The sequence below is a fragment of the Capra hircus genome, chromosome 3, assembly GCF_001704415.2.
Source record: "Capra hircus breed San Clemente chromosome 3, ASM170441v1, whole genome shotgun sequence".
Lineage (NCBI taxonomy): Eukaryota > Metazoa > Chordata > Mammalia > Artiodactyla > Bovidae > Capra > Capra hircus.
Genome location: NC_030810.1, coordinates 19,724,464 through 19,738,771, shown reverse-complemented (window position 1 = coordinate 19,738,771; position 14,308 = coordinate 19,724,464). Strand labels below are relative to the sequence as shown.

The following is a 14,308-nucleotide window of genomic DNA, read 5'->3' as shown; positions in this document are numbered from 1 at the left end:
CAAGCAGCAGCCCAGCGAAGGAAGAGGCTAAGAAGGAATGGAGGATAAGGGCACAGATCTTTCACAAACAAAACCACATGCAAGACTCCAACTCTCAAACTTTTATTCTCCTGGAAACAATCACCTGTGTCAGTGGGACTTCAGGGAAAATGGGCACGCTCAATTCTGTCGAAGCAGGCGAGAGTGTTTGTGCACGGCATCCACAAAGGCTCCCACATGTTCCGGGTCCATGTCAGGGTAAAGTCCATGGCCCAGGTTGGCAATGTAGCGCTGTGGCCCAAAGTCATTCAGCATCTGCTGCACCAGCTTCCCAATCTCCTCCTGGGGGGACCAACAGGGCACTGGCTACAGGGGGGCCAGCACGCCTCTGTCCTCCCTATACATGATAGTGACACACATACATGGAGGCACTCAGTATTACTCAGTCATTCAAAAAAACTTTATCGGGGCCCTAGTATGGACCAGGCACTAAGAAAAGCCAAATGAACGAAATCAATGAAAAGAAACTCCTGTCTTCCTAGAGTCCATGTTGTGAATGGAGAAGAAGGGAGGGATAAACCAATGATGAAAACACACACATGGTAATAAACACAACCACATCCAGAACCATGAGAGTGCAGAGACAAAGTCACCAACACACACACAAGAACCTGGTTGTTACCTCAGATGCATACAGGGCACAGGGGTCCAGGTTGCCCTGCAGGGTCACCGTCTTTCCCACGCGTTCCCTAGAAGCAGAGTCAGGGGCCTGTTCTGGTGACTGCACATACTGTAGCTGTCCCCTGCTCCACCTCACCTTCCATCACTCACCGGGCTTTCTCGGGGGCCACTGTCCAGTCAAGCCCAACCACCTCGTAGCCAGCCTGGGCCAGCTCCTCCAGGGCAAAATGTCCATCCTTAGCAAAGATGATCTGGGGGAAAGGGCAAATCTCAGGCTGCAGAGAGCTTTGCTCTGCTGGCTATTAATAATATACCTCAGTCATACTTCTGCTGCCCTCTAGTGGTCACTTAGTTCCATGCAGGACTTAACCTGATAGCTCCACCGCCCCACCTTCACTCAGCCCATCCCCATCCTTACCATAGGCACCGGTGCCAGGCCTGTCTCCTGCAGCCCAGCCTTCACTCGCTTGGACACATCACGGATGTAGGGCAGTGCAAACTTACTGAAGAGTTGTGGGCCAAGATGCCCTGCATGGGACTCAAAGAGCTGCAATGCCTACAATTACGGGGTAGTGAAAATAAATACATAACATACAAAGAGGAGATACACGTAGAATGTGCCTCAATTTTCCCCAAGTGACTTCATCCCTGAGATTGCCTAAGCCTATAAACCTTGTTCCAGCCAAAAACTTTTGCCTTCTCCAGATCCCAGTGCTAGCTTCGGTCTTTGAACAGAGCACTAAGCCCCTCTGCCAGTATCTGGGCTTAGCTGCTCCAGTCAGATCACTGCAGGTCAAGCCTCTTTTGTGCCTGGCATTAAGATACCTAGCTTCTCAGGTATAAGGAACTGTACTGTTTCTGGTCCTTAAAGATTAAGCCCCAGGCTATTGTCTCTCCCTCAGGTCTTACCTGGGCACCAGCAGCCACTTGTCCCACCAGATAAGGGACAAGAGCATCAGTGAGGATGCAAAGCAGCTGGTGACTGGCTTGTGGTCTCTGGTAAAGCCAGCGCTTGGCCTGAGACATGGTGCTTGAGCCGCCACCTTCAACCATGTATGTCATCAGAGTCCACTACAAAAGGCAAAAGCCAGATTGACACTTCCTTCCCTTGTCTTCACCCAGACCTACCAAAGTAACTTCTCCAAGCCCAAGTCCCTGCCCTGCTCCATATTACCGGGGCACCAGCAAAGCCAATCAGTGGCACACGCCCAGCCAGCTGCTGTCGAGTGAGGGTGATGGCCTGGAACACATAGCCCAGCTCAGAGGCCACTGTTGCTGGATCCCGGAGGCGCTCTAAGTCCCGCTCTTCTCTTAATGGTTCTGGGAAGCTGGGCCCTTTGCCGGGCACCATGGTCACCTCCATGCCCAGTGCCTGGCAGGGGAGAAAACATCTGGGTTCCCAACCTGTAACTCCTGGATAATGAGATCTGTTCAATCCATGCCAGGAAGGAGGAAAAGGAGAATGAAACTCGGCCAAACTCCATCTCCTCCAGCCTATTTTTCCCTCTGTCCCATAAGGGTAAATGCTTTTCTTGAGCCTTGACTGTCCTTTCTATTTTATACGTTTGAGTCAGATCTGAGCAGGTACCTGGGGTACGACAAGGATGTCGGAGAAGATGATGGCAGCATCCAGAGGGAAGCGACGCAGTGGCTATAGGGAACAGAAGACAGATTGCTAGGTGGCCTGCGGAGGACATAGATCCCTCCTCTTTTGTCGACCTCTCACCTGCAGGGTAAGTTCACAGCAGGCTTCTGGGGAGCGACAGGTGCTGAAAAAGTCCTGGGCAGCCCGAGTTTCCCTAAACTCTGCAGACAGAAAAGGTAAGGCAGGGCTCAGCCTTAGGGAACCTCCAAGAGCCCTTCTCTGCCCCTCCAAAACTTTTCACTCTCCAGAGTTTTACCTAGACTCCGAGGCCCTGACCCTGACCTGGTAAGTAGCGTCCTGCCTGCCGCATGCACCAAACAGGAGTGTAGTCTGTTTCTTCTCCCCAGGCTGCTCGCAGGAAGGTGTCATTCTTAAGCTCCGGAAAACCCTGAGGTCTGGGGATCAGGAGGAGGGAAGGGTAGGTCTCTGTAAACTAGGCTGGGGGTTGGGCAGGGCTTGGGTTCTAAAGGCGGATACAGTCCATCCAGCACCGCTATCTGCCTTCTCCAGACCAGCTACCAAGCTGCGCCTCCCCGCCGATTCTGCCCTCTCTCTGCCTATCAGGTGGTGTACAGGACTAGAACGGCCGGTGCTGGGGCCTTTACCCTACGCATAGTCCCAGTTTCCCCAGCCTCCCCAGTTTTCCCCTTCCCACTGGAAGGACTAGGAGAGTGGGAGTGAGGAGACGAAAACTCACTTAGGAGAACTGGTGGGGGGAGAGCATGTCTCTGGAACAAGGGTATCCATGGGCTAGTTCCAGGGCTGGAAGGTTTTGGGGCTGAAAAATCTCCAGGCGGGGGCGGGTAGTCATGGAGGAATCAGAGATGAAAGTCCGAAATGGGGATCTTAGTTGAGGATTAGAAAGTCCAGGGGGCGTATCCTAAATTAAGGTCTGGGGTACGCAGTCCAGCTAGGTAGTCCCTGGGATGAATATTTTAAGAATCCATGGTTGGAGGATTTGGAATCCCAGCGACTTGGGTTCTCCGGGCTGGGGAAGAAGGGTATAGGAACAGATTCCTAGGCTGGAAGATTCAGGTCAGAAGCCCCTATGACCACACTGCGTGGTGGTCCAGGGAACTCACCTAGACTCTTTCGCCTCCATGATAAGCTGTCGGTAAACGCGAGCACAGTCCCCGTTATAGACTGAATCTGAGCCTGCCCTCTGCCCAGGCTCCGCCTCTTCCAGGGATGAACCAGGGCAGTCGCCATATTGAAGGTCACATGATCAGACTCCCGCTACCGCTCCTGGGCTGCCCCAGCTGCTGCCGGTAGGACCCCACCCCTAGTCTCTTCACCGTAGAGTCAGCTGTAGCGACGCAACAACAAACACACATCCACCCCCACCCCCGGAAAGAACTTTGCTGTAAATACACTTTGCATGGTGTGAGGAGTTTGCTTTCCTCTGACGGCCTGGGAATCCCAGAAAACTCGGCCCAAGGCTCACTTTTCACTCCCACTCTCCACGATTCTAATAATTTTATGCCGGGCTCAACCAGCCACAACTGTGGTAGAACAAAGTTGTACAGGAAACTGAAATAATTAAATATTTATATTACCTAGAAAGAGATGGGCACTATAGTAGGTACAGAGGTTACAGTGGTGAACAAGGCATTTTCTTCCTCTAAGGAGCTACAGACTGATGAGGAAACATAGAAATCAGCAATCACAATGGTAAATATTTTAAAGGGAAAAAACTAGACGCAAGTAGCAAGGACTCCATTTAATTGGGGAAAGCAATGGGCTATTACAAGCAAAGGAAACAGCATGTGCAAAGAGAAGATGCAAAACAGCAATTGGGTTAATGGAAAACAGGATATCAAGCTAGTGGATTTAAATAATCTGGAACTATCCACAGAGTTCAGCTCATGCAGGCCTTTGTTAAATGGACGTATTCGCTTTATCTTGTAGTAGTGTGACAGGGTACAAATAGCTTGGAGAAATCAGAAGAGAGGCACAGTGTTCCCAACTTACTAAGGAGAAAAAAGTGGAAAACTCTCAAAATTACATGGGATTATTTATTTCTTGATACCTTTATTTGATAACTATATCAAAACAAAGTTTCCACCCAAGTGTCCCACAACAAATGAATGGATAAACAAAATGTAGTGTATTTATACAATGGAACATTATTCAGCCATAAAAATAAAATCCTGATACATGCAACAACATTGTTGTAACATTATGCTGAGTGAAATAAGACAGACACAAAATGGCAAATACTGTATCATTCCACTTACATGAAATATCTAGAATAGGCAAATTCATAGAGGCAAAAAGTAGATTAGAGCTTTAGTAGATTAGTCCCCAGGGACTAGGGAGTGGGGACAAGGAGGAGTTACTGCTTAAGGATACAGAGTTTCCTGTTTGGGGTGACAAAAAAGTTTTGGAAATAGATAATTGTACACTTTAAAAAAACGGCCAAGATTGCAAATTTTGTTATATGTATTATTTACTATTAAAAATTTATGTTATATTTAAAAAATAGTGATTTGTACACTTTATATGATATGAGTTACATCTCAGTAAACTTTTCAATAAACAAGGGTGGGGGTGGGACAAATTTTCCTTTTCCTCCGTGATTATACATCACTCAGTTCAGTTCAGTCACTCAGTCCGACTCTTTGCGACCCCATGAATCGCAGCACACCAGGCCTCCCTGTCCATCACCAACACTAGACAGCATATTAAAAAGCAGAGACATTACTTTGCCAATAAAGGTCCGTTTAGTCAAGGCTATCGTTTTTCCAGTGGTCATGTATGGACATGAGAGTTGGACTGTGAAGAAAGCTGAGCACCGAAGAATTGATGCTTTTGAACTGTGGTGTTGGAGAAGACTCTTGCCAGTCCCTTGGACTGCAAGGAGATCCAACCAGTCCATTCTAAAGGAGATCAGTCCTGGGTGTTCATTGGAAGGACTGATGCTGAAGCTGAAGCTCCAATACTTTGGCCACCTCATGCAAAGAGTTGACTCATTGGGAAAGACCCTGATGCTGGCCTCCCAGCATCAGGAGGAGATGGGGCAGGAGCATTGGGGGCAGGAGGAGAAGGGGACGAAAGAGGATGAGATGGCTGGATGGCATCACCGACTCAATAGACATGAGTTTGGGTGAACTCCAGGTGTTGGTGATGGACAGGGAGGCCTGGCGTGCTGCGATTCATGGGGTCACAGGGAGTCGGACACTACTGAACGACTGAACTGAACAACTTCTGTACGTGGTTTGTTTGTTTTTGCCTCCTCTCTTGCCATGTTGGCCTTTCCTCTCATTTGGTTTAGAATTACTGGGAGAAACTGGATAATGATCCCCAGTGCCCTGAGGTTAAGAGTAACCACTAGGAACAAGTCTAAATGACTCAAGAGTCCCATCAGCAGCCAGGCTGGGGAGGGATCATTTTCCCAAACATTTTAGTCACACTCCTCCTGGAATGGGAAACCTGACAGGATAGCTAACAGATTCTTAAAGATTCAGCTGGTTGTAGTGAGGCTCACTGGGAGCAGGGAAGCTCCAGAAGGTCGAAGGAATAGCGTTTCGGGCTCGATAGGATGGATGGTGGCTTAAAGGAGAGCAGTAGCAATGGGAATGGAGTGGGGAGATTGATCAGGTCGAAACTTCGGAACTTCGGTCTGGCTGACTGAGTGGAAGGCACAGAAAAAAATAACAGGATTTAGTACCCAAGTACACAGAACAATACGGCGCCACATGAGGTGCGCTTAGTCCAGAACTTACGGCGAAGGCTGGTCGAGGGCGGGGCTGAAGGTGGTGGGAAGCTCTGTCTGCTGGTTCTGCCGAATCTCCAGCGCCCGGATCGCCCCCGGGCTTCCCTGGGCCATACCGCCATGGCTGGCCCGGGTCCGGGCGCGGCGCTAGAGTCCCCGCGACAGCTGCTGGGCCGTGTACGCTTTCTGGCGGAGGCAGCGAAGAGCCTCCGTGCCGGGCGGCCGCTGCCGGCGGCGCTAGCTTTCGTGCCGCGCGAGGTGCTCTACAAGCTTTACAAGGACCCGGCGGGACCGTCGCGCGTGCTGCTGCCGGTGTGGGAGGCGGAAGGCCTGGGGCTGCGTGTGGGAGCCACGGGCCCGGCCCCCGGTACCGGCTCCGGGGCCCTCCGCGCGGCCCGCGACAGCATCGAGCTGCGGCGCGGCGCTTGCGTGCGCACCACAGGCGAAGAGCTGTGCAACGGCCACGGGCTCTGGGTGAAGCTGACCAAGGTGCAAAAGACCCCGGGGCCAGGGAAGCCCCTGGCTGTTCCCCACCCCACCCCACCCCCCATATCGAGCTGACTTAGCGTCCGGTGCCCTTCGCCCTGGGCTGGGCAGGGCGGGCCGCTGGCAGTTTCCTGACGGCTGTCCTCGTCTGGTGCGTCCCGGCAGGAGCAGCTGGCGGAACACCTGGGCGACTGCGGGCTGGACGAAGGCTGGCTCCTGGTGTGCCGCCCAGCCGAGGGCGGGGCCCGCCTGGTACCCATCGACACTCCAGACCACCTCCAGCGGCAGCAGCAGCTCTTCGGAGTGGACTACCGCCCGGTGCTCAGGTCCTGCGCTGGGATGGGTGGGGCTTGCTGGCCGACTGCCAGGCCCTAGACTGGCACAGCCCGGGCGGTGTGATCTGATAGGATTGACAGCAAAAAGGGCGGGACCTAAAGGGAGCTGGGGTGGGGCTTCTGGAGGCATGGTTTAGAGGAGCCAGAGCGCTGGAGAAGGCTCCAGGGTCTCCTGCCGCCCGCTGAGGTCTCCATATCCCGTTCCCCATTCTGCGCGCACAGATGGGAACAGGTGGTGGACTTGACATACTCGCATCGCCTGGGATCAAGGCCTCAGCCGGCCGAGGCATACACTGAAGCTGTACAAAGGCTACTGTGAGTAAGCTGGGATGGGCTGGGGAGGAAGGAGCTCCAGGTCTGGGCCCGACCTAATTAGGGACTTGGGGTCGCTTAGCTATGTGCCCCCGACGTGGACCTACGAGTGCGACGAGGACCTGATCCACTTCTTGTACGACCACCTGGGCAAGGAGGATGAGAACCTGGGTAGCGTGAAGCAGTATGTGGAGAGCATAGACGTTTCCTCCTACACGGTGGGTGCTGGGACTCCTCCCACCCCAAGCAAGATGTAGTAACATCCTGCTAGATTCGGAACTCTTACCTCTAAGCCACAGCCAAACCTGAATCCCCACAGGCCAGACTCAGTCCACCCCCCAGTCTTGGAAGTCCTATAGGAATCCCTCGACACTTCCACCCTTACCAGATAGATTTCCAGCTCAGCTCCACTGTGCTTTCTCTCTTGTGCTCCCTGGCCCATCCACCTCTCTACCCTCCCCAGGAGGAGTTCAATGTGTCCTGCCTGACAGACAGCAACGCGGACACCTACTGGGAGAGCGATGGGTCCCAGTGCCAGCACTGGGTACGGCTGACCATGAAAAAGGGCACCATTGTCAAGTGAGTGGGCTCTGAACACAACAGGGTGGGTGAGCCACGTACCTGTGAGTATAAAGACACATGTGCACCCTCTTAACCCTCAGGAAACTACTACTCACGGTGGATACCACAGATGACAACTTTATGCCTAAGCGGGTGGTGGTCTATGGGGGTGAAGGGGACAACCTGAAGAAGCTGAGTGACGTGAGCATTGACGAGTGAGTGAACTGATCTGGGCTGGGAGGTGGGACATGATCCTGGCAGCAGGATCTGACCCAGCTTGGAGGCATAAGGTGGGCTGTGACCCCAGCAACCCCTGAAGACAAGGGGTTTCCAAAGTTCCCCATGTTCATCCCCTCAGGACCTTGATCGGGGACGTCTGTGTCCTGGAGGACATGACTGTCCACCTCCCAATCATCGAGATCCGCATCGTCGAGTGCCGAGGTGGGGCTTAAGGCCATAAGGAGGGAAAGGGAGCCCCAGCATGTAGATGGGGGTTAGCTGGCAGTGAGTGTGGAGTGAAGGAGATGGTCTTGGAGTTGGGATAAAGGTGACAGCTGAACTAACGCCAAGATCTGAAGCTTTGGGGCCCAAGCCAACGGGATGGTGCCGGGTATAAGCCTGCCTTAAAGCCATAGAAGTGCGTGGGCTCACCTGGAAGAGGAATGGAGTTGGGACCTTCAGGCATCCCCATATTATAGTGGTGGACGGAGGAACTAGCACAGAATATAATCGTCAGAATCGGGCGATAGAAGGGGATCCCAAAGGTCCCGAGTTTCTAGGGGCGGAGGGTGACACAAGGCTGAGCACTGAAGAGCCATTCTCAGGTCCCGGGGCCAAAGAGGCAGCAGGCGCCGTAAGTGAGCTCACTCTGACTCTTCCCCCAGATGACGGGATTGATGTGCGTCTTCGAGGGGTCAAGATCAAGTCTTCTAGACAGCGAGAATTAGGGCTAAATGCAGACCTGTTTCAGCCCACCAATCTCGTGCGATACCCACGCCTAGAAGGCACTGACCCGGAAGTACTGTACCGCAGAGCTGTTCTCCTGCAGAGGTGGCTGTGGTCCTGGGCCAGTTAGTCCCTCCCCTGACCCCCCATCCTGAGCCTTTTGTCTGTGTGGAAGAGATCTTACATTGTATGCTATTCCACTTCAAGAGGCAGAGAGCCCCTGGGCCCTGCCTTCTCCTGTCCCTGTGTGTTGGGGGTGGTGAGTGGGTCTTGCATCTATGACTTCAGCCACAATTATCTTTACCCAACCTCCCCAGATTCATAAAGATCTTAGACAGCGTCCTGCACCACCTGGTACCGGCCTGGGACCACACGCTGGGCACCTTTAGTGAGATTAAGGTGAGCCTGACTCACTCAGTGCTGGCCTTGGCAGTGGGCACCCCTTTCTGCAGTTGTTCACGCTTTATCAGAAAGTTCTTAGATCTACTCTAGGCCTAGACTTTTGCTAGGCTCTGGGAACACAGGAAGAAAGCCAGACACAAATAATCAAAATTTAGTGTTTAGGGTCCTATTTCCCAGAGAGTATGTGACATGCACAGAGCTTGGGGAGGAGAGGTGACAGCATGGGCAGGGCAGGCTGTATGAAAGGTGCCCACTGGGAGTTCCTAGCTGCTCAGGATGACTTGAGAGAAGCATAGCCATAGATGTGAGTGTGACATGGGATGAGGCAGGAGGAGGTGGGCAGGAGGCTGGCCCTGGTAGCCGAGGGCACCGGGGCCAGACTTTGTTCCTGGTCAGTGGAGCCATTGGGAAGTTTTTATGTAAGGTAAAGACAAAGTTGGGTTTTTATGTAAGGTAATGACAAAGTTGGGTTTTAGAAAGCTTTCCCTGGTGGCTGGACTAAGGGAGAGACTGAAAGCAAGGACCAGGGATAGAGTAGGCTTGAACTGGCCCCGTGGGGTTGGAACAGAGAAATGTTCCAAGGCCTGGTCAGAGGCTGACTGCCTGCCGGCCCCGCTCTGGCCACCTCTCCCCACCAGCAAGTGAAGCAGTTCCTGCTGCTGTCACGCCAACGGCCAGGCCTGGTGGCCCAGTGCCTGCGTGACTCAGAGAGCAGCAAGCCCAGCTTCATGCCACGTCTGTACATCAATCGGCGCCTCGCCATGGAACACCGTGCCTGCCCCTTACGGGATCCCGCCTGCAAGAACGCTGTCTTCACCCAGGTCTGGACCACCTGGGGTCAGAGCAAGGGCGGGTCAGCAGGGGGACTAGGGGGCACTGGGCCAGGAGGGGCCTGAGCAAGGTCTTGGGCAAGAGTGGGGCCGGGTCTCAGACGTTCCCACAACTCCCTCCCCTTCTCCCTGGCCCCAGGTTTATGAAGGCCTCAAGCCCTCTGACAAGTATGAAAAGCCCCTGGACTACAGGTATGGCTTGGGGGCAGGGGACCACACATGGACCCATGTCCACCCACACACTGTCTCTGGACCCCTCAGTGTTACTCCTCTGTAGCCCCTACTCCTGGTTGGACCCTGGGCTGGTGGGTCATCCTGAGCCCTAGCCCGGTGTAATGATAGAGACTTACCCCTCCTTATAGGTGGCCCATGCGCTATGACCAGTGGTGGGAGTGTAAATTCATTGCAGAAGGCATCATTGACCAAGGTGAGGCCTTGAGGGCCAGCAGCAAGAGGCCTGCCGTATTGAGAGTGGTTGGGGTATCTGGGGTGACCAGCTAAGCCAGATAGGGGACTTGCTTCTTACCCCCTCATGGGGGCTGGGGCTCTTGTGTGCCTCAACTGAGAGCATCTGTCCTTTCAGGAGGTGGTTTCCGGGACAGCTTGGCAGACATGTCAGAAGAACTGTGCCCTAGCTCGGCGGACACCCCTGTGCCTCTGCCCTTCTTTGTACGAACGGCCAACCAGGTAAGCCCTCACCCCTACCTCCCAAGCTGTTTCTGTTGTTCTGTCTCTGCAAACCTCCCAGGTGCCAGACTAAGCCGGAGAAGGAGCAGGGAGAGACTGAACTGCCCGGGGCAGCTTCTGGGCAGACAGGGAAGGAGCCATTGTATGTTCAGAGGGCTCCTTCAGGGCCCCTCCGTGGAAGGTGTTCAGGGAAGTCGTTGAGGCATCTGGGGTAACACAGGAGGGTCCATTACAGGCCATGCTGACAGCTCTGTCTCGGGGGCAGGGCAATGGCACAGGCGAGGCCCGGGACATGTATGTGCCCAACCCCTCCTGCCGGGACTTTGCCAAGTATGAGTGGATCGGACAGCTGATGGGGGCTGCCCTTCGGGGTAAGGAGTTCCTGGTGAGTAGCCTAATCTGCACCCAACCAGCTTAGTCCTGGCTCTTGGAAGGAAGAGCCAGCCAAACCCGGGTAGTTCAGGGCACGAAGACAGCAGTGTTTGTCCCACAGGTCCTGGCTCTGCCGGGTTTTGTGTGGAAGCAGCTCTCTGGTGAGGAGGTGAGCTGGAGCAAGGACTTCCCAGCTGTGGACTCTGTGCTGGTGAGTTGGGGCCTGGACCAGGTTTCTCTGCCCAGCTCTCAAGCTTGTTGCACCCCTAGGCTGTCCTGAACCTTTTCGTACCACACGTGTTTCCCGTCTCCCACCTCATGTACTCCCATAGCTTCGATTCCTGTCACTGTTCTGGTGACCCTGAAAGGACTGCTTATCGCTGGACCCAGCCTCTCTGCTAAGCCGAGGGCTATATATGCATTTACCTACTGGACTTCTCTCCCAAGATGGCACCTTGGGCTCAGCACACTTTTCATCCTCTCCCTCTAGGGCTCCCTCTTGCAGTGGTACCACCACCCACCCCTCCCCTTGCCAAGCCCCTCAGGGTCATTCTTCACTCTTCTTTCTCCCTCACCTCCCACATTCTGTCACATCTGCCTTTGGAACCTGCCCACCTCTCCCGTCTCCCTTCTGTCCCTCAGGTTTAGTCACCTTCCTTCCTGATCCACCCACTGATTGCATGTCTCCCTTCTTACCCATCTGATCTCCATAACCCCTTCAATGGTCCACCCTGGGCTTAGGATAAAATGCAGAGTCTGAAAAGGCCTTACATGACTCCTGTATCTCTGGACACTTGCCTGGTTAGGTTCTTCAGGCCTTTTGCTCTTTCCACCTTTTTTTAAGATGTTCCCTCTCCTGACTTCTTGGTGGCCCAGCCAATTCCCAGCCAATCCTTTGGGTCTCAGCTTAGATGCCACTTCCCCCAGGACACCTTCCCTGATCTCCGTGGCTGGTTAGGCATCGTCTTGATGCTGGGCTTCACAGCCCGTCTACTAACCCCCCCACTGCCCTCACTGCCTGCATAACAACCGCCTTGCCTGGCTGCCTCCCCTGCTTTCCTCTGAGCTTCCTGAGAAAAAAAACAAGACTATCTCCACAATGAAAAGCTGACCTTCCTGCCTCTCTTCAACCCCCAGGTGAAGCTCTTGGAAGTGATGGAAGGAATGGACAAGGAGACATTTGAGTTCAAATTTGGGAAGGAGCTAACATTCACCACTGTGCTGAGTGATCAGCAGGTGGTGGAGCTGATCCCTGGGGGTTCCGGCATCGTGGTGGGATATGAGGACCGTTCCCGTTTCATCCAACTGGTGCAGAAGGCACGGCTAGAAGAGAGCAAGGAGCAGGTACTACCCAGAGGCCAGTGGAACAGAGAGCTGTGGATGCTCCCAGGAGCCAGAGCCCATCCCGAGGGGCCACCAGAACCCAGCCCCGAGAGCTCTGGCCCCCACCACCCCTCTGCCCCACATTCCTGCTGATCTGTGGGGCACAGAGGTACTTTATCTCTGTGAGTGGAGGCCAGGTGTCCCCACCACACCCAGAGCTGGGAGTTGTGCCATCTTCTCCACCCAGGCCTTCTCCCTTCTCCCCAGGTGGCAGCCATGCAGGCAGGTCTGCTGAAGGTGGTGCCCCAGGCTGTGCTGGACTTGCTGACGTGGCAAGAATTGGAGAAGAAGGTGTGCGGGGACCCAGAGGTCACTGTGGATGCCCTGCGCAAGCTCAGTGAGTGTGGGGCCGGGCAGCACAGTCCCGGGGTAGGGCTTAAGGACCTAAGAATGAATTCTGTGTGGCTTTGTCCCACCAGCCCGGTTTGAGGACTTCGAGCCATCTGACACCCGGGTGCAGTATTTCTGGGAGGCACTGAACAACTTCACCAACGGTCAGTGGAGATGGCAGAGGACTGCCTGGGTTCAGACTCCACTCCTGGGATACAGAGATGGGGGAGGTGGCCGAGTTTCCTCCACCAGCACATGGGCGCTGATTTCCTTCTCCTCTTCAGAGGACCGGAGCCGCTTCCTGCGCTTTGTCACCGGCCGCAGCCGTCTGCCGGCCCGGATCTACATCTACCCAGACAAGCTGGGGTGAGAGCCGACGGGGAGGGGAGGTCTCGTCGGAAGAGCCTGTGGCTGGCCTTTGCCCTCCGCCACACACACATTCCCCCGTCAGACCGCTGCCCTGTGCCCCTCCAATTCTTCCTCATCTCTGGTCCCTCCACACCCCCAGGTATGAGACCACAGACGCGCTGCCCGAGTCTTCCACCTGCTCCAGCACCCTCTTCCTGCCGCACTATGCCAGGTGGGTTCCCTAAGTTCCAGCCTGGGGAGTGGGGCATCGGGGAAATGTGACATCCTAGGGTGGAGGAGGGCTTCAGGGTACAAATTGGACTCCCAGAGCCCCTGGTCATGATGGAGGAGCCTCTGCACCACGTGCTGAACAACTCCCTGCCCCCAACAGCGCCAAGGTGTGTGAGGAGAAGCTCCGATACGCTGCCTACAACTGTGTGGCCATTGACACCGACATGAGCCCTTGGGAGGAGTGAGTCGGCGCCAGGGGGCAGTCGCGGGCCTGCAGGACTGCGCCTGCGCTGGTCCCATGGGGTCTCCCCCTGAGCACCCAGGGCAGAGACAGCTTCCCTGGACCAGCGCAGTGTGAGCAGAAAACGCCAGTGCACTGCACCCCTGGGTGCGGTTGAAGTGGGAGCAGCGGGTTGACACTGGTGACCCAGCCCCACAGACCCTCAAGCCCTACACGTGCTCGGGTTTGCTTCCAGAGCTATTTCACCTCTTGTGAGAGGAATCTTCCACAAGCCCAGCACAAGCTGCCAGGCCTGAGCTACTTGAAGGGGGCCTTCTTCTAGCTCCCCACCTCATGGACTTTGTTTAAGTTTTCGATTCCTTTTCTTTTTTTTCCTCCATATTTTTCTCTGGTTTCAGCCTGAACTAAAAATTTGTGGGGGCAGGGTGGGGGGATGGAGGCTCCTCCCCCAACAAATCTCCATAGATGGATACGGAGTGATGGCCATCCCCCTTGGTCACCTGAACCAAGAATAAAGCAACAACTGAACACCCTCTCCCTCACATACTGGTCTTTTCCTCCTCTCCCTCCATCCCCAAGGTGTGAGCCCCAACTTTCTTTCTCCAACTCAGTACCAACTGACAAAGTGCCACCACTGTCCCTGACTCAGAACATATAGCTACTCAACATTAAACCTCTACTACTGCTGCTGCTGCTAAGTCGCTTCAGTCGTGTCTGACTCTGTGCGACCCCATAGACGGCAGCCCACCAGGCTCCCCCGTCCCTGGGATTCTCCAGGCAAGAACACTGGAGAGGGTTGCCATTTCCTTCACAAATGCATGAAAG

General features: G+C 54.4%; 2 protein-coding genes across 3 annotated transcripts; one reads left to right on the top strand and one right to left on the bottom strand.

Moving 5' to 3' along the window:
* Window positions 79-3,539, bottom strand: UROD (uroporphyrinogen decarboxylase). Of its 2 annotated transcripts, XM_005678547.3 has the most exons (10): window positions 3,388-3,539; window positions 2,588-2,700; window positions 2,387-2,466; window positions 2,249-2,311; window positions 1,835-2,032; window positions 1,570-1,731; window positions 1,079-1,216; window positions 811-911; window positions 662-728; window positions 79-321 (listed from the first exon to the last, which is right to left on the bottom strand). In XM_005678547.3, the coding sequence occupies exons 1-10, from the start codon at window positions 3,405-3,407 to the stop codon at window positions 160-162; spliced, it is 1,104 nt and encodes a 367-aa protein (XP_005678604.2). In that variant the 5' UTR covers window positions 3,408-3,539; the 3' UTR covers window positions 79-159. The 2 variants fall into 2 exon arrangements, with proteins under 2 accessions (XP_005678604.2, XP_005678606.2); XM_005678549.3 differs by lacking the exon at window positions 2,249-2,311 and having other exon boundaries at window positions 3,388-3,512.
* HECTD3 (HECT domain E3 ubiquitin protein ligase 3) lies at window positions 6,046-14,025 on the top strand. Its single transcript, XM_018043506.1, has 21 exons — window positions 6,046-6,509; window positions 6,672-6,832; window positions 7,064-7,156; window positions 7,236-7,371; window positions 7,617-7,732; window positions 7,816-7,929; window positions 8,073-8,155; window positions 8,599-8,764; window positions 8,977-9,058; window positions 9,700-9,882; window positions 10,031-10,083; window positions 10,254-10,318; window positions 10,475-10,578; window positions 10,844-10,963; window positions 11,072-11,161; window positions 12,088-12,294; window positions 12,541-12,670; window positions 12,753-12,827; window positions 12,948-13,029; window positions 13,172-13,243; window positions 13,403-14,025. The coding sequence occupies exons 1-21, from the start codon at window positions 6,141-6,143 to the stop codon at window positions 13,485-13,487; spliced, it is 2,586 nt and encodes an 861-aa protein (XP_017898995.1). The 5' UTR covers window positions 6,046-6,140; the 3' UTR covers window positions 13,488-14,025.